This window comes from Trichosurus vulpecula, chromosome X, assembly GCF_011100635.1.
Source record: "Trichosurus vulpecula isolate mTriVul1 chromosome X, mTriVul1.pri, whole genome shotgun sequence".
Classification (NCBI taxonomy): Eukaryota; Metazoa; Chordata; class Mammalia; order Diprotodontia; family Phalangeridae; genus Trichosurus; species Trichosurus vulpecula.
Window position 1 is genome coordinate 2,048,417 of NC_050582.1, and position 22,004 is coordinate 2,070,420.

General features: G+C 47.6%; 2 protein-coding genes across 2 annotated transcripts; one reads left to right on the top strand and one right to left on the bottom strand.

Moving 5' to 3' along the window:
* Positions 1-1,210: 1,210 nt before the first annotated feature.
* GCNA (germ cell nuclear acidic peptidase) lies at positions 1,211-14,779 on the top strand. Its single transcript, XM_036740015.1, has 7 exons — positions 1,211-1,227; positions 1,590-1,657; positions 7,106-7,268; positions 11,133-11,277; positions 12,466-12,595; positions 13,836-14,040; positions 14,262-14,779. Exons 1-7 carry the CDS (start codon positions 1,211-1,213, stop codon positions 14,488-14,490), a joined length of 957 nt encoding a protein of 318 aa, XP_036595910.1. The 3' UTR covers positions 14,491-14,779.
* Positions 14,780-14,861: 82 nt separating this feature from the next.
* Positions 14,862-16,845, bottom strand: CXCR3 (C-X-C motif chemokine receptor 3). The gene is made up of 2 exons (XM_036740214.1): positions 16,779-16,845; positions 14,862-16,483 (listed from the first exon to the last, which is right to left on the bottom strand). Exons 1-2 carry the CDS (start codon positions 16,788-16,790, stop codon positions 15,389-15,391), a joined length of 1,107 nt encoding a protein of 368 aa, XP_036596109.1. The 5' UTR covers positions 16,791-16,845; the 3' UTR covers positions 14,862-15,388.
* Between the last annotated feature and the right edge of the window lie 5,159 nt (positions 16,846-22,004).

The following is a 22,004-nucleotide window of genomic DNA, read 5'->3' on the forward strand; positions in this document are numbered from 1 at the left end:
AGACTTGAGTTCTAATCCTGGCTCTGCCACTTATTAGCTCTGTGACCCTGGCCATGTCATGTCATCTCCCAATGCCTGTTTCCTCCTTTGTAAAATGAGAGTGTAAGATGAAATGAGGGCTCCCTTCCAGCTTCGCTGTTCTGTTGACGTACACATAGAGGGTGATACCATAAGCAAATTAGGAGGGCAAGGAATAGTTTACCTGGCAGATCTATGGAGAAGGGAAGAATTTAGGACCAAATACAATAGAGAGCATTACAGGAAATAAGCTGGATAATTTTGATTGTCCAAAGCACAAGAAACCTTTTTTATTTCTGGACACAGAACAATGATGCTTATGGTCCCTTTGAATGTATGTGATGTTGGTGGTCCCGGAAGGTAGGTAAACACCTGGTTTAATGCCTGCTTTTTATCTTTGCAGCCCTAGAGTTTTGGACTCTAGCAGCGACGAAGAATTTGAGACAGGTAAGTAGAGTCTATCCCAAATGATAATTTAGATTTTCATTGACAGTTTGGAGGGTAAGATGGTAGACAGGTTGAGATTTGGCATGAACTGACTACAGGTTAGTCACGCCTGTTCAGTTAGTAAACTCTGTGAAGCTTATTACCCATATTGTCATAAAGAAGGCATTCTGAAGTGTCTTGCTTTCCTCGGCTTTGTTCTTCTTTTTGCTCTTGGGTCCCTTCTCTTTCTTTTGTTCTGCTTTTCCTGAGGACCAGAACATGATGGACAGCTTCCCACAGACTGGGCCATGTGACGTCTCCAGTGCCAGGGTTCTTTGGCTATTGTGTGGCCTGATTTTGCTAAGCTGTCACTTTTTAAATGTAACTCACCTTCTAATGATTAATGTTTCCTTCTTTATGATTTAGTGTTATCCCAGGTAAAAATTGCAAAGATCTCGACATGTTCAACTTGCGACAAAAGAAATGAACAGTGAGTATGAGAGTTCTGGAAAGGACATTTTAAATGGCCAGCATGTACAGTGGATCTGGAGTTGGGAGGCTGAGCCATTCACTGGCATTGGGACTTTGGGCAGATCACTTTCCTCTCTTGGGCCTTGGTTTCCTCATGTGTAGAATGATGTACATTCCAGCTCTAACCTGGCATGATTCTAAGATGACTTCATAATGCAGGCCTTAATGTATAGTGGATAGTGTAGGAGTCGTAAGCCATACCGGAGATGAATCCACAGTCTGACGTGCTCAGCAAATGGGTCTCCTCCTGAGGTAACGGAATCTCGTTTTTTGGAGAGTTCTCCTTCTACTAGGCCTAAATCTGCCTCTTCATGTGACAGACCTTCACATACTTGAAACAGTGATCATGTCTTCTCTTCTCCAGGCCAAACATCCTTGGCTCTTTCTCTGGCATGAGCCCCCTTCCTTGTCCCAGTTGTCTTTTTCCAGATTCTGTAAGTGTTCATCCTAAAATGTTGCACCCAGAACTGACTCAGTAGCTTATGACCAGTGTTACCAGGAAACTTTGGGATCTTGCAGATAATTGGGTTAAAGGAAAACTGCATTTACATTTGCACCAGTCCTGAAAGTTGCCCTCCCCTCTTTGCCTGACCAATTCTCTGTATGCCTTGCAGATGTGATGAAGCTGGCAACCCCCTGAAAGGTTTGGCGAATGGCGAAGGATCTGCAGATAACATCAAAGGCAAGTGCTTTCTACATCCTACTTAGACACACTCACCTTAGAGCAGTGTCAGCAAAGGCTGAGGTTCTTATTCGGATATTCAGAGCTTTTCCGAAGTGCCACTGGTGCCACCCTGTGGGAGAGTACCAGGGCTTCTCCCTTATCCCCTGCCCCGTTCACTACGTGTACATGCTGTGCTGTGCTCCAGACAAACAAGTCTTCCCAGGTTTCTCTGACAGTCTCCTTTGCCCTTTCTTCTGGTGCAGTTTTCTTCCATTACATTCATATACCGTCATTTGTTCAGTCGTTCTTAATTTGATAGGCACTTCCTCAGTTTTCAGTTTTTTGCTGCTCTAGATAATTTTTGTACTTGTGCGTCCTTTTCTCTCCTTGATCTCTTTGAGGTCTAGACCTAACAGTAATATTGCATGCCCAGTTTATGACTTTTTGAGAATAGTTTCAGATTGTTTTCAAGAGCTCTGGCAACAGTGCAGAAATGTGTCTATTTTCTGACAGCCTTGCCAGCATTTGTTACTTCTCCTTTTTTTGTCATCTTTTCCAGTTTGATGGGCGTGATGTGAATTGCTTTAACTTGTGTTTTTCTGATGTAATTTGAAGCATTTTTTCATATGGTTCATTTGTTGATAGTTTGGGCTTCTTCCTTTGAGAATTGCTAGATCATATCTTGTAGCTATCTATTCGATAATGGCTTTTGTTCTTACAAATTTGAATCCAGTTCTTACATATCTTGAATATGAGACCTTTATCAGGGAAATTTCTTGCAAGAATGTTTTTTTCCAGTCAGTGATTTCCCTTTTCATTTTAACTGCACTGGTTTTGTTTTTGCGAAATCCTTGTAGTTCCATGTAATCGAAATTGTTCATTTTCTCTTCCGTGATCCTTTCTCTCCCTCGTTCGGACACAAACTCTTCCCTTAGCCATTGTTGGGAGTTTCAGAGGAAGTAGAGGAGTAGAATTGCTGAACCCAAGTTTCTCACAACAGTAAAAAGTCCCTTTTTTGCTTCTGAACTTAATTTTTTATTAAGAACTTAACCATCTCCAAATATAATGAGCATTTTCATATACAGAATGGAACAGAAAAAGAGGCTTGTACATGAAATTGCAAATCTCTATGAAATACAGTTTGCTTTTCCTTTTAACATGCAACATTCCAAGTTGTTCTGAGCATCTTTGTTTCCTTCTGGCCTTTCTTCCATTCTCTTCTCTGCAGTTTCAAAAAAAAAAATCCTTCGATGACACTTCTTTTTTGTGTGTGTGTGGGGGGGAGTCAGGCCAGCGTTATCCCTAACTCTCCTCTCCCTCCCCCAACCCCCACCTATTTGCATTAGAAAAAGAAAAAAGAAAAACTCTTGTAACAACTGGGCATACTAAAGCCAAAAAACCAAAAAAGCCCATTGGCCACGTCCACAAATATGTGTCATTCAGCACCCTGGGCCCATCAGTCCTCTAGAATCATTGCATTGATCAGCGTTTTTAAGTCCTAAAGCTGCTTCTCTTTGCTATTGTTATTGTATAAATCTTCACCCTGGATCAGTCTTTTCATGTTTCTCTGAAACTGTCCCTTTTCCAGTTCTAATGGTGTAATGCTATTCCATCACATCTGGGGATCATCAGCTGCTCCCTCAGTGATGGGTTTAGCCCTTTAGTTTGCAAGTCTTGGCCATAACCAAAAGGAATTGCTAGAAATATGTTTGTACATGTGGGTCCTTGTTCTCTTTCTTTGATGTCTCTAAGACTGTCAGATGGTCTGCCCAGCTTTGCGATTCTTTCAAGACTTGTTTGTCCTTGTTCTCCTCGTTCTGCTCCCATTACTTTGCATCGGTTCGTACAAATCTTCCCAGGTTTTTTGATACCATCCTTTTGCCATTTCTTATAGTATGATAATATTCTACTCTGTAGCCTTTCTGAGGCAGATGTTGACATACTAGCCAGTATTTCTCAATCTTGCTGGTCCTAGCTGTTTGGAAGGCAGAGTATCTCTCTTCCAAGGCAGTAACATCTCTGACAGCAGCGGTTCAGTTAGTTCTCATTGTCCAAGTTCACTAACCCTGCTCTTAAGGCCTCTCTTGAATCTTAGTTTTTTTTGCATTTTGATAGCTTTACCATGTCTGTTTAAAATTGTGTTGCTGGATGATTCTCTCAGTTTCTATTTTACCATCTGCTTCTAGAATTTCAGGGCAGTTCTCCTTGATAATTTCTTGAAAGATGATATCTAGGCTCTTTTTTTGATCATGGCTTTGAGGTAGTCCAATAATTTTTAAATTATCTCTCCTGAATCTATTCTCCAGGTCAGTGGTTTTTCCAGTGAGATATTTGACATTGTCTTCCACTTTTTCATTCCTTTGGTTCTGTTTTATACTATCTTGATTTCTCATCAAGTCACTAGCTTCCACTTGCTCCAATCTAATTTTTAAGGTAGTATTTTCTTCAGTGGTCTTTTGGACCTCCTTTTCCATTTGGCTAGTTCTGCCTTTTAAGGCATTCTTCTCCTCATTGGCTTTTTGGAGCTCTTTTGACAATTGGTTTAGTCTATTCTTTAAGGTGTTATTTTCTTCAGTATTTTTTTGGGTCTTCTTTAGCAAGTCATTGACTAGTTTTTCATGGTTTTCTTGCATCACTCTCATTTCTTGTCCCAACTATTCCAATTCTTTTCTCTTACTGGCTTTTCCAAATCCTTTTTGAGCTCTTCCATGGCCTGAGAGCAATTCATATTTTTCTTGGAGGCTTTTGATGTAGGCTCTTTGACTTTGTTGACTTCTGGCTGTATGTTTTGATCTTCTTTGTCACCAAAAAAGGAATCTAGAGTTTGAGTTTGAGTCTGAGTTCGTTTTCACTGCCTGTTCATTCATGTTCCCAGCCAACTACTTGACCCTTGAGTTTTTTGTCAGGGTATGACTGCTTGTAGAGTAGAGAGTACTTTGTTCCAAGCTTTAGGGTCCAAGCACTGCTGTTTTCAGAGCTACTTCTACTCCACCATCACCCCAGGCTCTGTCACAGCAGCGCTCCTCCTCCCCCAAGAACCGCAAACCAGGACCTCAATCCAGATCCAAGCAGGGCACAGGAAGAGAACCTGCCTCTGTGCCCACAAAGAGCTCCTTGCACTCCTGTTCTGATCCGCTGCTAGATACCTCCCATTGTGTGAGCCAGGGACTCGGGAAGCAGATGACACTGGAGCTCTGGAAGCAGCCTCAGGAGCTTTCTGCTATTACCTCCTCCACCCCCAGGGATGGGGCTGGACGGCTCTAAACTGGATCCCACAGTTTCCCACTAACCTGCTCTTGGGCGTTTGTGGGTTGAGAAGTCTGGTGACTACCACATCTCGCTGACTCATGGCCCTAAAGCCTATTCTGGCTGGCTGATTCCAGGTCTGGTATGTCCTGGCGCGGCCCGTGCTGGGCTGTGCTCCACTCCCAGCACCGTGTGATAGACCCTTCCCCGTGACCATCCAGGCTGTCCTGGGCTAGAGACGTGTTTCCCTCTGCTATTTCGTGGGTTCCGCAGCTCTAGAATTTGTTCAGAGCCATTTTTTACAGGTGTTTGGAGGGATTTGGGGGAGAGCTTAAATGAGTCCCTGCTTTTCAGCCACCGTCTTGGCTCCTCCCCCCGTGTTGCTGGATCATAACTGCACTCCTTGGAAGACCCAGTGGCAGATGCCATGTGGGCAGCACTTGTCTGCAGAACCAAATCTCTGTGCCCCGTTCAATTAGTTGCATTCCAGCCTGGCTCTGCGCGTGACTTGCCAGTCTGCAAATTGGGCAAAAGATTCTTCCCTCAGAAAAACCTATTTGAGGCTGTAGCCATTGAAGTTGTGGAGTATACTTTACCCTGACCGAGTTTGCTGACTCAGCTGCTGTTGAAAATCATTTCTCAGTGTAGATTGCAGATTGCTCTCCACTTCTTCAAGAGCCAAGAGACCATCTTTCAGCCACAGTGCTAAGACACCATTTTTTGAGGTTTTAGCTATCACCAGATGTTAGAAGTTATTGTGCCCTCATCTCCAAACTCTTCTTCCATAGAGCCATTGAAATATGTGGCCAGCTCTTCCGGTCAAGGGTCCTCCCTGTATTAAGACAGACTTGGAGGCTACAGTAAGGGAATGGTGGGATACAATAGACCTCAGTCCATTCTGTTTAAGGCAGTTTCCTGGTTGATCACTATCTCCCTCATTTATGCCTTGCTGAGGGGTCTAAGGCCAGGCCTCTACCACACGATTTCCTATGGTTGCTCTTTTTAGGGATACTTCATGAGTTCTAGAAGGTCCATTTAGTTATCAGAGGGGTCTAGGAAAGCCGCCAGAAAAGTAGAAGGCGTCTAGAAGGACTCGAAGCAGAAAAAGCCTAGAATCTTCACTCAACTACAAAATAGCAAATTTCAGATGGCTGCAAGAAATGAGAGGCATTTTAAAACTGGAATTTGATTAGAAAAGTAAGAGTTTCCAAGTGGCCCTGAAAGGTAGTAGGATAGTTGGAAAGCAATTAGGGGCAAGCTCCCTGTCAGTGTTGGCTTGCCTCTGGGGGTAGGCCTCTGCTCCCACACCTGAGCAGCAGCAGTTAGCTATTAGAATGAAAGCACGCATTTCTCTGGTGATTTAAGGTTTGCTTTACATACCAACTTTGGGAAGCAGGGACTCTTGTTCCTGTCCCCGCTTTGTGGAGAAGAGTGAATGACTTGCCTAAGATCACCCAGATAAGTATCTGTGGCAGTCTTCCTGTCTCCTAGTCCAGTGCTATGCTGTGTATTTTGGTGTTTTCTCTGGGGAGATTCCACTTCCAGATGCCTAGTCTGTGCTGTTTTGGCTCGCTTTGTATCCTTGGGGCCTGGCCCACAGTAGGCCCTTCATCGGTGCTCGTGGACGTACAGTCACTGGCAATCATTTTCCCCTTGTTAACACTACTGGCACAGCAAACAAAAAGCTTAAGTCCTGGGGAAATGACAGGCCAGCGTGCTAACCCTCATTTAACAAAACCTGCATCCTGTAGTACGGATTTTTCTGAATTTGGGCTTCTGAGTAGTATGTGGTCTGGCCTGAGACAGGAAGGTTCTCCCCACCTGCTCCACTCACCTTCCCCTCCCTGGGCTGTAGGTCTTCATTTGTAAAATGTGGGCCCTTCCAGCTCGAAAACTAAGTTCCCAGGTGTGATCTCCCATAAGCCCCTTTCTTTCCTGGGGCCTCAGTTTCCCATCTCTAAAACAGGGGAAGAGGAGGCTGTCAGGATAAAATAGTTTCTGAGTTCCCTTCCAGCCCGAAATCTAATCAAGATACTTTTGAATATTTTGGAATACAGATCTTGGTACCCTCTAGATTTGGGTATAGATTAGGAAGTCCAGGTTGGACTTCCAGGCTCTCCTTGGTGCTGGTGGCCTGTCACCTGAGTGCAACTTGACGTACTCCATTCAGATATCCTTTATACTCAGCAATTTTCTAGTCCATTTTGTTTGTGCTTTTAGACAAGAAAGCCTTCAAGACTCCTTCAGGGGATGTTGCCAGCTCAGTTCAGGATTCAGGGACCCCCATGCCTGGCTTTTCTGGCACTTCGGGAGTAGTGCCTACCTTGTCGACTCCCCCAGTAACATCAGCCAGTTTGCCAGATGCTCCGAAAAGCAGTAGCAGGTATGTGATTGCTCGTGATCCAAGTCCATGGTATGTACTCAGCCCTGTGTATGCTGGGTGTTACGGGAAATATGAAGCACAGAGATAGAAGGCACAGTCTGTGTTGCTGACCTTAGGGTCTAGTGGAGGAGAGAGGATAGAACTACACAGGAGGCAAGAAACAATACAAGGACCTGTAGAATTCCATCCAAAATGAGTGGTACTGTCAGGTGCCACATCAGGATGGACTAGCCTCTTTCCTTTTCGAACCCTGTCATGCTCCTTTGTCCTCAGCTCTGGATCTGGACCGCCTACTGGAGACCAAATCTAGTGGCTTTTGTCCAGTCCTCATCATTCATCTGTCTGTACCCTCTGACACCACCCGTTGCCCTCTTCTTCTGCACATTCTCTTTTCTCCAGGTTCTGGTGACGTTGATGTCTCCTGATTCTTCTCCTTAGGATCTCTTTCTTCATCCAGCTCATGCCCACTGACCAAAGTTGTCTTGGGCCCTCTTCTTTTCTTCTACTATGCCAGAGCTGTCAAACACAACTCCCACCACTCCCAGTGGGACTAGATCCAAATGTAATTGGAAAATATTTAACAAAATCAATAAAGATAGAAGACATAGCTAACATTACATTTGCAAACCAAGTCAGCAAGCAGGCCCGCGGGCCTCCTTTTGTACAGATAAGCAGCCCCCATTTCTATTGGAGTTTGATGCCACTGCTCAACACTGTCTTACTTGGTCATGTTGTCAGCTCTGATTGGCTCGGTTATCATTTCGACGCCGGTGGTCCCCTAAGCTGCTTTCTCTTGAGTCAGGCCTTTCAAACATCTTGACTTGGTTGAACCACAGGAATCTCAAACTCAAGGTGCCCACAACAAAACTTACTTTCTTTACCCCCAGACTCTTCCGTCTTCCTACCTTTTCTATTACAGTTAAGGGCATTATCATTCTCCCAGTCACCTGGGCCCACAGCCTTGACCACCCTCTGCCACTCACCCCCATATACCCGATCTTTTCTCAAGTTGTTTCTACTTTCCCAGCGTCTCATAAATGTGTAGCTGCCATCCTGGTACAAGCCCTTGGCGCCTCGTGCTTGGACCATTCCTTTGGGTCGGTCTGCTCGCCTCCAGAGTCTCTTCAGTCCATCTTCCACTGAGCTGCCAAATTGCTTTTCCTAAAGTGCAGGTCTGCTCAAATCACCCCCTGCTCAGTCCACTCTAGTGACTTCAGGATTAGATAGAAAATGTTCTCTATAACCTGACTCCTTCCCACCTTTTCCAGTCTTCTCCAGGCATTCTCCAATCTAGTGACTGGCCTTTTGGCCGTTCCCCTCGTCTCCAAACTGGCTCCCCTGCCTCACAGTCCTTTTCCTCCTGTCCTTATAATTCCTTTCCATTGATAACGTGCCTACCTTTTATGTATGGAATTGTTTGCATGTTATCTCCTCCATTAGAATGTGAGCTCAAAGGCAGGGACCTGTTTTGGCTTTTCTTTGTGCCCCCCGGTGCCTAGCACAGTGCTTGGCACCTCTTAAGCCCTTAATGAATGATTTTTGAATGCCTGACTGAGAAGGGGAAACATACACAATGAAAATAGCTTGACCACTTTTGGGGTAAAGTTGTCTGACAAATGGAGAACAGAGACACAGAAGGGAAATTCTCAGGTAACCAGGCCCACTTCCCCCATGCTGTCCTGCTGCATGCCACAGGCCTGTCTGGCCCCCTCCCTCACTTCCTTCTCCTTTGGAGTTCTAGCTGCAGTGTCACATAGGGCCTATTTGAATCACTGGACTGGAGTCCATTGGCAGCTTCCAACGAATGTGAGCTGAAGAGCACAACCCAAGTCCTCTCTGGGAGTGTGCCAACAGACTAGTATGCTCATCGATTTTGAGCTGAAATGGACTCAACGAGGCCTCTGAGACCCTTGGAGGATCAGTGGTGCCAAACTCAAACCAGAAAGAATCCCTGGGGGCTGCATGTCGCCGTGGAAAACCACAGATTCATACCATCGATGTTGTGTTGCATTTTCATTTCTTTTGTTTGACATTTCTCAATTACGTTTTAATTGGGTTTGGGCAGCCTGTTGTTTGACAGCTCTGCAGTAGAGAAAGATCATTGGATTTAGAGTCAACAAGCAAGTGCCTACTATGCGCCACTTGCTTTACTAAGTGCTGGGGTTTACAAATAGAAGCAAAGACAGTCTCTGCCCTCAAGGAGCTTATATTCTAATGAGAGAAAGACAACACATAAAAGGAAGTTGAAAAGTAAGGGTGGATGTTGTGGTGCGGGGAAAGGGGAGTCAGGAATGGATCCTGGAGAGGAATGAAGTGGTGAACACTGGCCTGAGCCCTTCCTTCCACTGGAGGTTCTGGGAGGGATTGACCACTCAGAGGACAGGGCCACAAGGGCAGGAAGCATCTTTCAGGGAAAGAAATCTGGAGAATTAAGGCACCCCAGTTCAAATCCTGTCTCTGCCATTTAACTGCCAGTGTGACCTTGGGCAAGTCACCTCATCAGATGGGCTTAGAGGGCTGGATTTGGAGTTAGAAAGATCTGAGTTTGAATTCTTCCTCAAACACTTAATAGCTTGGGCAACTCACTTAACTGCTCAGTGCCTCAGTTTCCTTATCTGTAAAATGAAGGGGTTGGACCCTTCCAGGTTTAAATCCATGATCTAGTCTAGGGATGGGGAACCTGGGACCTCGAGGCCATGTTTGGCCCTCTAGGTCCTCAGGTGCAGCTCTTTAACTGAATCCAAACAATCCCCCTTAATGAGGATTTGTTCTGTCAAATTTGGACTCAGTCAAAAGGCCGCACCCAAGGACCTAGAGGGCCACATGGGGCCACAGGTTCCCCGCCCCTGCTAAGATCTTAAATGGGAGAGACCAGAACTTGGTTCCTCTGCCTTAAGAAGTGGCTAGTGCTACATGGGACATCTGGCATGTCAGGCTGGAAAGCTAGACTGAGTTGTCTGAGATTGTCCTGGAATTTATCCTTGTGTATGGGTGTTCAGCTTCAGTTTGCCAAATGACTCCTGACTGAATATCCCTCCCACTGTCCTTCAGCCCTCGCCTCCTGTGTGGACACAAGGGTTTGGAGCCTGTCTCCTTGGTGCTTTTGCCTTTTGTTGTAGCCCCACCCCTTCCCATGGTGCCTGGTGACAGAATGGGCGTCATTTCAGTCGGGGAGTTTTGATTGCTTTCTAGGATCTAGCTGGGGCTGGAAAAAGAAGTGATGGGACTGCTAAAGGTCACTAGAATATTTCTAAAGATAGAAACGGCGTTAAGGCAAGTGGAGGCCGTAACAACACGATCGTTTCTTGATAGGTTTTCATCAGGTATTTGAATGTGGGTCTATCTCCAAAGGACTTTGGTCACCCCCTGTTAATGCAGACTATCTAGCCACATGCTCTGTTTGAGTTTATGCTGACTCGCTTCCTGTTCCTAATCCTTTTCATTTTGGATTTTCTTCCATTAAAAATCAACTTTCTCTCCCTTCCACCTTCTGCTGTCCTCTTCTCTCTTCCATGGGGGAAAAAAAGAAAAAACAAACCCTTGTAACAAACATACATAGTCAAGCAAAAGAAATTTCCACATCAGCCACGTCCTCCAAATAAACATTTCATTCTGCAGTCTATACATTGGGCTTCGCATTTAGTAGGTGTTTCTTCTGGGCAAGGATTGAGTGTCGGGTCTGGGTGGTTAGTGGGAAGGAAAAGGAGAAGATGGGTGTAAGGAACGTGCTGACGAAGAATTGGCTCGGGGCTGCCAAAGCAAGGGGGAGGGGCCAAGGGCTGGGCTTCAGTCCCGAGTGCCTGGAGAAGGAAGGGGACACTTGAACGCTTTGTTGGCCAAACTGATGTGAGTTGGTTTCTGCAGGACGAAGACATGCCAGGTGCCTGGGTGTTTCTTGGCTGAGCTGTCCAGTTCCACATCAGATTACGTGAAGTTTTTTCAGCTGAAGAAGGAGGAATTGACTTGGAAGCTCTATCGTTTATATAACACCACAATCTTTGGGGAAAAGGTTGGCCAAAGGGTGCCATGGTGGGGTACAGGGTGGGGAAGGTGGGCCTTCTACCCTCAGGAGGGCTACTGGGTAACGAGCAGGCAGCACCACATACCTCCTGGCCACAGGGGTCTGGAGGAGGTTCTTGGAGAAGGCTTTTGGAAGGAAGGAGGGAGGACTTGACCAGGGACCTGGTGGATGGGTGGGATTTCAAGAGCCACGGAGTCGAGGAAGGGGAAGTCTAGGTGAAGGGTGCAAATGGAAGGGTGGTGCTGGGACCACTGTGACTGCACCTACAGAGGATGGATGTTGGGGAGACCTGAACGATGGGGCAGAGAAAGCTGAACTTTGATTCCTTGCAAAAATCTGGAACACATTATTGAGGGCATTTAGGGAGAGAGAGAGAGAGAGAAATACTTATGAATGGAAAAATCAAATTCAGTTGGGAAGAAAGCACATTGCTGGAGTGGTTTATACACATGTTTGATTAGGAGTCAGGGAAATCTGTGTTTGAATTTCCCTCTCTGACCTCCCCCCATACTTCATCCAGCCTTAGTATCCTCTTTTGTAAAATGGGGATAATGATAGACCCTTCCTCCCAGGGTCATTATGGGGATCCTCCAATGCGTCTCCTGGCCTCCCCAGTGGTCGGCAGCTGGCTTTTTGAACTGCACACAGCCCCATACATTGTTGGTCAGTTGTGTCTGACTTTCCATGGGCCCATTTGGGGTTTCCTTGGCAGAGATACTGGAGCAGTTGGCCTGCCCTTTACAAAGTCCTTATTCATCTCTTACTCTGTGTTTGTGTCTTAGCTCCAGGAGAGGCACATTGAAATGTTTTTCCTCTTGTGGTGACTTAAACAAAAAGTCATCCACATCTCTTAAGTGTGCACAAGGGAATGGAGCCTTAGGCCTGGGGCCAGCTTTGGCACTCTTGGGAGCCCGAGGGAGGAGAGGTTCTTGGCTCTGCCTTTCACTCTGAGAGGCAGCCTTTTTGCACTTCGTTTGGTCATGATCCCTTTTGATTGGGGGAAAGTAAGTGAGCGAAGGAATGAATGAAAAGCATCTAGGAAGCATTTATTAATAGGAGGAAGGAAACGCCAAAGGTGAGGCAGCCTTTGCCCAGAGGAGCAGGGCATGGTGCCAGCATGGTCCTCCTGATCTTCAGAGGGACTCCTCCTGACTCTCTTGTGTTCTTTGTCCTTAGTTACCAGAGAAGATCACCATAAATTGGAATAAAAAGATGCGTACAACAGCAGGCTACTGCCATTTTTCAGCCAAGGACGATGGTCGTGCTATCCGAATTGAGCTTTCAGAAAAAGTCTGTGATTCTGCAGGTAATGAGTGTGATGTAGCATGTGTGTGACCTGATAATGCTGCTCCTTCACCTTTGACTAAAGGCACCTGGGCTTGAAGCCACCGAGTCATCTGGATTCTTCCTCCCCTCTCCTTTCTTGTAGCCAGTTGTTAAGACCTGTCTCTTCTTCCTTAGTTCTCAGTCCCTTTATTAGATCTTTTTCCAGTTCTGTTCCCACCTTAGTCCAGGCCCTCACTATCTCACACTGCGTCCATTGGGTGGGGGGAACGGAGAGGAAGGGAGGAGTATTCTGAGTCCACCATGGCCAGTGAGTGTGAAAGGAAAATGTAGCCAGCACTAGAAAGGGTAGGAAAGGAAACAGTGTCAGCAGGAGAGAGCTAGGTTTCAGTGCAAGGGATGGGCAGATCTGGAGTAGGACATGGGGAGGGAAGGCTAAGGTGGATAAGAGTAAGAATGGCAGGAAGTTGGGGAATGAGGCAGTGGGAGGGGGGTGGGTGTCAGAATTACTGAGATAAGGACAGAAGAGCAGCAGGCCTAAGCAGTCTGGTTGGAGACAGGTCTGGAAGCAGGCATATGATTAGACTGAGGTCCTCTCTTAAAGACCAACCTTGTAGCGGCACAGTGATGTATCCTCTCCTTAGTAGGAACAGGAGAAGGTATTAAAGCATAGTCAGGAGGCAGTGGTCCCTTCCCTAAACTGGAGAAGGCCCTTGGGGAAAGGTGCAGCAGAGGCTGGGGCACAGGAGGCTTGGGGGCAGGGTCGAAGAAAAGCCCAGAGGCACAGGGCAGGCTCTTTCCTGGTCTTTGCTGAGCAGCCAACCCTCAGGGTCCCCCCACCCTGCCCCAGCTCTTCTGGCCTGGGGGGGGGGGGGGTTGTTGCCTCCCTAACTGGATGGTCATCTTCTCTCTGGGTTAGCTGCCACCCCCCACCCCGCCAGTGCTGCCAATCCAACCGAAAATGAACTCCTGTTTGATCTAGTTTGTCTTTGTGTTCCCAGTGCCTCACACACAGTAAGTGCTTAATAAATGCATGTTGCTTTGACTGAATGTTTGACCCTAAGCTTCCCTCTCTGAGAGGTGGCCATTAGGGAGTTGGAGTGGATGAAACTTCCTTTTTCATCTTTTTTAAACACTTTAGGCTGACTATGTGTATATGAAGAAAATGTATATTTCATGTGGGAGAAAGTTTAGGAATATTGTGAATTCCAGGCAGCAAGGGGAATGTTTCAAGTGCTCCTAATTTTTCTTTCTCTTCCCAGACCGGCTCCGGGACACACTGCTCCATGAATTATGCCATGGGGCTACTTGGATGTTTCATGGCGTCAGAGATTGTCACGGTCCCTTTTGGAGGGTCTATGCCCGAAAATCTGGGTTGGTGCACCCAGAACTACCTCGGGTCAAACGCTGTCACACTTATGAGATTCATTATAAATTTGTCTATGAATGTTCTCGGTGCAAAGCCAGGTAACGGAGTCCCTTCTCACCCCCCGCCCTCCCTTGTTTGTTCATTGGCCATCCTACAATGAATTCTTTAGCATTTTCCTCTAGGAAAAGCAGCAGTCTCTCAGTTTTCTTGCCATCCCCCTGCCCCCTGGTTTCTCTCTCACCAGTGGGTGCCCCTGCATTTTGTCCCCTTCTCTGGCACCTTTGTTCCCATGATCTGATTCCTTGTTTTTCCATTTTAGGGTTGGCCGCCACTCCAATTCAGTGGATACTCGTCGTGATGTCTGCTCTCGGTGCCATGGGTCTCTGTCACTACTCCCACCCGCCCAGAGAGTTGGCATTCCCGGGCAGACTAGGATCACTACAGTTGTCACACATATGAGAACAAGCCGCCCTTCTGCTGAGAGTGGGGAAAGGGTTCAGTCCCAACACACAGAAGCGACATCAAATACAGATGCTGAGGCCCAGTAGGTTAGGTGGCTGGGGGTCAGGATTGCTGTTTCTAGCAAATTTAGTTAGGGAGCATTAGCTGGAAAAGTAACGTTGAACTGTTTGCAATTTTTTTCATGTGTTTGATGTAAAATGTAGTGCTGTTTTAGAATCCTGTGCATTGAAGTAGCAATTTTCTGCCTGGCCACGTAACAACAGGATTGTGGCAAGGAAGACAAAACGGAGGCATTTTAGCTGCAGATTTTAAATGTGGATTTTAGCCAGGATTAGTTTATCGAATTACTTTTTTTCTCACAGAGAAAAACTAAGCACTAAGCATTGGAGTTTACTGTGAAGAATAAAATCTTTTCATGGCATTAGTCAAGGCTTTTATTTATTTACATACCAATAGCCGGTGCTCCCCAGGGTTCCACCCAGATTCTTCTGGAATTTCTCCCCCCTCCCCCTTCGGGGGACAACTCCAGGGCCCCAGATGACTGCAACCCTTCTTACTTGTTTTGCTTTGGGTAGGTGGCCTAGCTCTGTGCTTTGTCCTCCCTTCACCTCCTGAAGCTTGAGTGACCACAGACCTAGGCCAGCTCCGGCCTCGCCTACACAAGACCAGTGTCTTTCTCTCTGAGCCCTCACTCAAAGCTGGGCTGCTGCTTTGGGCCCTGTAGTCCAGGGCTTCTGCACTTGGCATCACGAAGCCCTTTGACAGGCTGAGCCAAAAAACCTCCTCAGAGTAATGGCTTAGTGCCTTCATGCCTTTGTTCATAATCGAAGGAAATGCTAAATTTCAGTTCGAGGTTAGTGAAAAGAAAGATGGCTTTTTTTCTTATCCAAGTTCATGGATCCCAGGTAAAGAAGCACTGCCAAGGCTGGCATCTGTGGAGAATTGGAGGGAGGGGTGGGCAAGTGAAGGTTGAGGCCTGCCTCTTTACAGTCCTGAGTATGAGGCTTCTGTGGTTTCTGACCAGGAGGAATCTCGCCGGGAAGATGAGGGAGTTGGCCGCAGGAGGGCCTCCTGGCCTGGGCAGCCCAGCCTCCCCAGCAGTGTCCGCATCTGGCCTCGGAACTTGACACCCACGAAAGCATAAAGCAGGGGGTTGAGGCAGCAGTGCACAAAGCCGAGGCCTGAAGTGATGGACTTGGCCACATCCAGCCGGCTCTCCCACTCACAGTCTCGGCTCACCGCATTCAGATCAATCAGTATATCCACCAGCATGGCCAGGTGGTAGGGTGTCCAGCAGAGGGCAAAGGCCACTACCACAGTTACCACTACCCTCATGGCCCGAAGTCTTCGCTGCCCCCGAGAGCGCAGCAGCACTAGGAGAATGTGAGTGTAACAGTAGGCCATAATGAGCAGTGGTAAGAGGAAGCCAGCTAGGAGCTGCAGGATATTCAAGGCTGTGTGGCCAGTCTGGGGGAAGGTATAAAGGCAACGTGTGGCGTTGAGGCGAGGTTCGTGCTGGGCTGACAGGAAGAGCAGGTCTGGAAAGGCCAGTAGCAGGCAGAGTCCCCAGACGATGACACAAGTGAGGGTCACGCGTGTCCCTGGGCCCCGCCGGTAAAGCTGGGTGGCATGTACAATGTTCAGGTAGCGGTCAAAGCTGATACAGGCCAGTAAGAAGGCCCCTGCATAGAAATTGATCTTGAAGAGGGCCCCTGCCACCTTGCAGAGGCCTGAGCCAAAGACCCACTCCTGAGCAGCCTCCACAGCCCAGAGTGGGAGGGTCAGCACCAGCAGCATGTCAGCCAGAGCCAGATGGAGTAGGAAGGTGTCGGTACCACTCAGGGCCCGGTGCTGCCTCAAAAGGACAAGTGCCACAGCTCCATTGCCCAACAGGCCAAAGAAGAAGAGAAGGCTGTAGAGGGTGGGCAAAAAGGCCAGGTCAAAGGTCAGGCTGAAGTCATGGCTGCAGGGTGGAGAGGAACAGCAGCCGGTGGACTCGGTTCCATTTTCAGAGTAGTCGTAGGGAAAGCTGCTGTTCTCCAGGAAGCGAAGGTCGAACAGCAACATATGGTCACTGACCTAGGAAGACAGTGGAAGGGGTGAGACCCAAGAGCTCAACAGTGGGCTGCCCCAGTAGCTTCCCCTCCACTTCTCAGTACTGTGGCAGTCCTCCAGAAGGCCCTGGGAGCAGGGGCAGCGGGCAGTCTAACGCCACTTTTGTGGCATCTCCTCCCTGTCTCCTGGCCAGGAACAGTGGTGCCCAGTGCCCAGGGCAGAGGGTAGAACCTGCTCCAACAGTAACTGCTTTCTCCCCCCATCTGCCACCCGGGCTGCAGTTCAACCCAATTCAGCAAGTGTGTGCCCAGATACTTACTTGGGACATCATGGTAGTCCTGGAGCTCACCAGCCCCGAAGCTGCTCCAGGTGCTGCAGGCCGTGCGCCACTGCCTGCCTACCGCCAGCCAACTATGGGGTTGAAATCTGGACTGAGCACTTCAGAGAAAGTAAAGGATGTACGTGCACACGAGCGTGCATGTGTGCCCCTCCCCCAGCCACACCAGAAAACCTCAAGGCCTTGTGGGCTGGTGCTGAAATCAACTGCATGGGCCAAGTGTGTTCATGTCAAGAGAAGGGGCAAGCATGGAGTCAGCACCTCCTGGGGAAGACAGCAGCTGCTTCCAAATCCCTTTTCTACTTGGCTGCCCCAAATGCTAATTCTGTAATCTTTGGGGGCACACCTGGGGGTTATGCACGAGGTGCTTCCTGGTCCTTGGGATTTTTCCTTTTCTCCTCCCCTTCCTTATGCTAGATACATGATTTAATTAGGATTCCAGGTGTACAGGAGAACCTAGAACTGCCCAATCCAATACCCTCATTTTAAGGCAAAGCAACTGAGGCACGGAGACAATAGGCATATGTGACTGAGGCGTAGTGACCAGCCTAAGGTCACAAAGCCCTTCTGAACCTACATCTGATTCCAGACATCATAGTCTTCCCCTGTTCTACTGAATGACTATTTCAACTGATTCTGTCCCTCCCTCCCTCTTCCCTCTCCCACCCTGCGGAGAACAGAAAAGAGGGAATAGCTGAGAATCTCCAAGGACCTTTATTCTAACCCATGACTACCACAAATCCCCTTGCCCATCCCTGAACAATGGGCATCCAGCCTCTAGAACTCCAAATAGTCCTAATGATGGCTGGTTCACTATCTCCCAGGGCAGCCCATTACAATTTCCAGTGCATCTCATTTTAGTCAGTTTTTTCATCTTAAAATGCCTCTCTGTATTAGCCCTAGCTTGCCCTCTGGGGCCAAACAGAACGTACAGAATCTCCCTTCCCAAACAAGTCAGTCAGTAAGCTACAGAAGCTTACAGTCTAATGAGGGGAGCAAGCAAAAAAGGGGGCAGGGAGGCAAGAGGGAAGGCGGCCAGGGATGTGATGGAAGAAGGGTTCACAGAAATGGGCATAAAATGGCCCTGCCCTCCTCAAGTCCGTCTCTTCTGCTGCCTTGGCCTGATTCTCTGCAGCATGGTCTCAAGTCTCCTCAGCAATCCCGGCCTCTGGACTGCCATTGGAGATTGGGGGCGGGGCGGTGCTCCCTGGAAGCCATTTCAGTGAAGCTGGAGGAGTAACCCATCAATAAGCATTTTGGGGAGTGAGCTAGGCACTGTGCTAAGTTCTGGGAATAGAAAGACAAATGCCAAACAGTCCCTCCCTCTTTTCAAAGAATGTGCGGAGCAGAGGCCATCTTGTGGGGGCTTATCAGACCAGCTGGCTGTGAGGAAGTCGAAGGGCAAGCAGAGCGGGGGCTGAGAAGTTCTGGCAGAGAAGAGTTGGGTTTACAGCCCAACTTTTGCGTGGTCATGGACAAGCCATTCTGCCTCAGTTCCCTCATCTGAAAAATGGAGAAACTACCTCATGGGGTTGTTGCGGGGCTCAAAACAGATGACGTGTCCAGAGTGCTTGGCTTGCTTGGCCCCAGCAGAGGTGTGGCCAGAGCTGCCACACTGATGGAATCCAAGCTTGTGGAAGGACCTTTAGAGGTCAACAGATGAAATGGCCAAACTGACTGGGGAGATAAAAGGTTTGTCCCCCAGATTCAGGAAGGAGACTTGGAGGAGGCATTTCCTCCCAAGGTGATGGACAGGCAGTGATGAGGATTGAGGCTGGGTTGGGGAGTTTGCAAGCCATCCCCTCCCCCAACTCTGAAGAGGAGCGGCCTGGGCCTGGGCCAGGAGGGGAGGAAGTTAGTCAGAATGAAGCTGCTCCAGGCCCAACCTGTGGCCAAGGTGTGAAGTGCTCAGCCTTGCACCTGTATCCTCTCCCCTCCCTGGCCTCCTCCAGGCAGGAAGGCTGGGGGCTGATCCAGCCTCCTGTTGTTTTCACACCTTGGGGCTGTGGTTTGGGGGGAGGGGAGTAGGAGAGGGCCTTCTGAGCATCTGCCCCAAATCTGTGTTCTGCAGAGGGAAGAGAACTCAAAAGGGTGTGCCTTCTTTGGAGGATTCTATACCTAGATGGCCTCTATTAGTGGCTTACCTGAGGAGCCCAATGGCCTTGGCCAGAGTGGGGATAGGGGAGGCTAGGGGGAATGGAGGTAATGTGGAAGCCCTTGGTTCAAAGAGGCAGCTTCTGGATGGATACTGGATGGGCCTGGCAAAGTACCAGTCAGTCTGGAAAAGTGTGGGGGCCTGGGTGGCCCGAAAGCTTAGTATGAGGAAGTGGCCAATGGGCTCTTGGGAAGGGGGAAGTGAGAGATCTCTGGGGGTCTGAGTTCAGCTCTGCGCACCACAAATTCTGAGAGTCACTTGGGAACAGATGGGCTTCTGAGATCCCTTGTGGCTCAGAGACTGAATTGATTTTTCTGTGGGGAATAAAGGATGATCAGAGCTTTAAGACTGTAGACATTGTAGGCACAGGTTAGAGTACACCATCTGGGATAGATAATACTTGCTAGGGACTGAGATCTGAGAAAGTGGGGAAACCACAAAGAAATCAGAAAAGGAAGGCCCTGACACTACAGCCAAGAAAACCAAGTGTTCATTTTGGCAAAGGTCTGGATCCCACAGACCCCAGCCACAAGCTCCTCAGGCACTGGATTTCTTTCCCCCTCTCTACACAGAGCCCTTCTTACCCCTGGAAGGGCAGACAGGAACAAGGAGAGGACACAAAACAAACTGCAGAGAATGCACAGGCTCACAGAAGGCCTGGCCTTCCTTGGCCTGCCACATTGGAAGCTTGGCAGATCCTACCCTTGTTTGCCAGAGCCCCAGGCCTGCTCTCTGTCTACCCTAACATGGAGATTGGGAGAAAGGTTGGGGTTCGACATATAGATTTGGGCCTCATCTACATAGGGATGGTAATTGAATCCAGGAGAGTCGATGAACTCAGTAATCATCAAAAAAAGAAAAAGGCAAGGGGAGGGATGACAGAGATATGGAGGGGAGAGGAGAAGGAGAAGAGAGACACAGAGACAGAGAGGAGAGATGGAGAAAGACAGAAAGAGACAACTAGAGAAAGAATGCTAGATATGCAGATAGAGATGGAGAAGAGAAAGCAAGAGAGACACATGGAGAGAAATGGTGGGGGGTTTTTGGGACAGAAGGGCAGACGGAGAGACCAGACATGCCTGGGCCAGAATCTCAGAACTGACCAGCTCGGCCAAGTGATCTAGGAGCCTGACTTGGGAAGTCTAATGTGACCCCCTTATAACCTTTGCCACTCGTTCCTTGTCCCCTTTAGAATATAGCAGAATACATTAAGTCCCTTTTTCCTCTCTTCAAAAACAAATCGATGACTTTTGGTGTTGAAAACAAATCACATCCTGGCCTAATTCCTCTGTGTCACCGAACATTTGTAACAAAGAAAACAGTTAAGCCATATCTGACAGTGTAGACCTCTTTCAGATGGTTGCTTTTGTAAGTTAGTCCTTTACAGAGCTAATTCCTGTTTCTATTAAATGTCTGGAGTTCTCCACAGCAGTGGTGGCCCCCAAAACTCCCAGCACGGCTGAACTAGATTCCAATGTCATTGGGAATGTTGAACAAAATGAGGAAAAATACAACACAACATAGACAATGACAGTTGGTGGTTTGACACTACGGCTTAAAGCAATATGCATACCCCCTCAATGATTTTCCTTTCTTGATTGCTACAATGCATACTTTTTTTGTTTTGTTTTTTTTGGCAGGGCAATTGGGGTTAAGTGACTTGCCCAAGGTCACACCGCTAGTACTTGTGTCAAGTGTCTGAAGCTAGATTTGAACTCAGGTCCTCCTGACTCCAGGGCTGGTGCTCTACTCACTGCACCACCTAGCTGCCCCCAGCTACAATGCATACTTGTAGAACTCTACGGTATACAAGGAACTCTAGCTAACATTTCTACAACTCTCGAAGGTTTGCAAAGCACCTTCCATCCGTTATCTGAATGGTGGAGATGATTGAATAAGGGAAGTCCTTTTATTCCTGTGCTTTTTAAAAACATCAATGAAGGCTATATGTTGTCAGGTTCCTTCTACATCTATTGATATAATCAAGTAATTTGACTTTTTGGAGTTACTAACATGATTTATGCTGTTTTGACTTTTCTGAAGTTTGACCCATCCCTCTCCTCCCCCTGTGGCTGAGCTCGAGAGCAGGGGCTGCATGTGACCTCTTTCTGTATCACTACCGCTTAGCACAGTGCCTACACACTTCTTCAGTCATTTTTCAGCTAGATTTTACTCTTGGTGACCCCATTTGGGATTTTCTCAGCAGAGACACTGGAGTGGTTTGCTATTTCCTTCTCTAGTGCCTAGCACATAGTAGGTGCTAAAGAAATGCTTATTGACTGACTAGTAAATCACTTTGGGCATATATTACCAGAGCTTCTTTGCTAACATCCTTGGCAATAATGTATGCATCAACAGTCATAAGTGATGTTGTTGAGGCTAAAATGCCAACTCAGCCAGGCACTGAGGACCCTCAACAGTTTAGTTCTTAGCCTTATTTCATATTATTCCCTTTGGCACACCCTACCTTCTAGGCAAATTGGCCTCCTATTTCCTCCATACCTAGAATGGACTCTCTCTTAGGATCTTGCTCTTTCTTCAGGCCCAGCTCAGGGGCTGCTTCTTCGCTGGTATTCTTCCCCCCACCCCCATCCCCAGAAGAAAGGCTCCCAGACAGGGTGTATTTGGTATCCACCTTTATATGCATAGCACAATGTTTGGTACATAGTATGTGCCAAAATAGCTTGGATTAATTGAATTGAAAGAGAAATTGATATACACTTAGAGACACCAAATTCTCTCTTGCTCATGAGCCAGCCACCTCCTTTTCCACATAGCCATCTCTTTGATGACATCATTTCTGCCACTGGGCTACTATGCTGTATCAAACTCAAATACGGTAGCAAATTGACTTAGAAAACCACAAATTCACATTCTCTAGGTTGTATTGTATTCTTGATTTTGTTAAACATTTCCCAGTGACACTTGAATCTGGTTTGGGCAGTACTCTGGCCCTTTGGTCTCCTCTCACCCACTGGACGCTTGTCTATTTACCTTCTGGGTGATCTCATTCTTTGGAGTCTGTGGTATTTGGTGACTCAAAAGCCATACAA

What these genes read in the sequence shown, in the direction of transcription:
- GCNA (XM_036740015.1), top strand. An exon ending in GCTCCGAAAAGCAGTAGCAG is followed by an intron (nt 7,269 to 11,132) that starts GTATGTGATTGC and finishes TGGTTTCTGCAG; the next exon opens with GACGAAGACATGCCAGGTGC. An exon ending in AAAAGTCTGTGATTCTGCAG is followed by an intron (nt 12,596 to 13,835) that starts GTAATGAGTGTG and finishes TTCTCTTCCCAG; the next exon opens with ACCGGCTCCGGGACACACTG.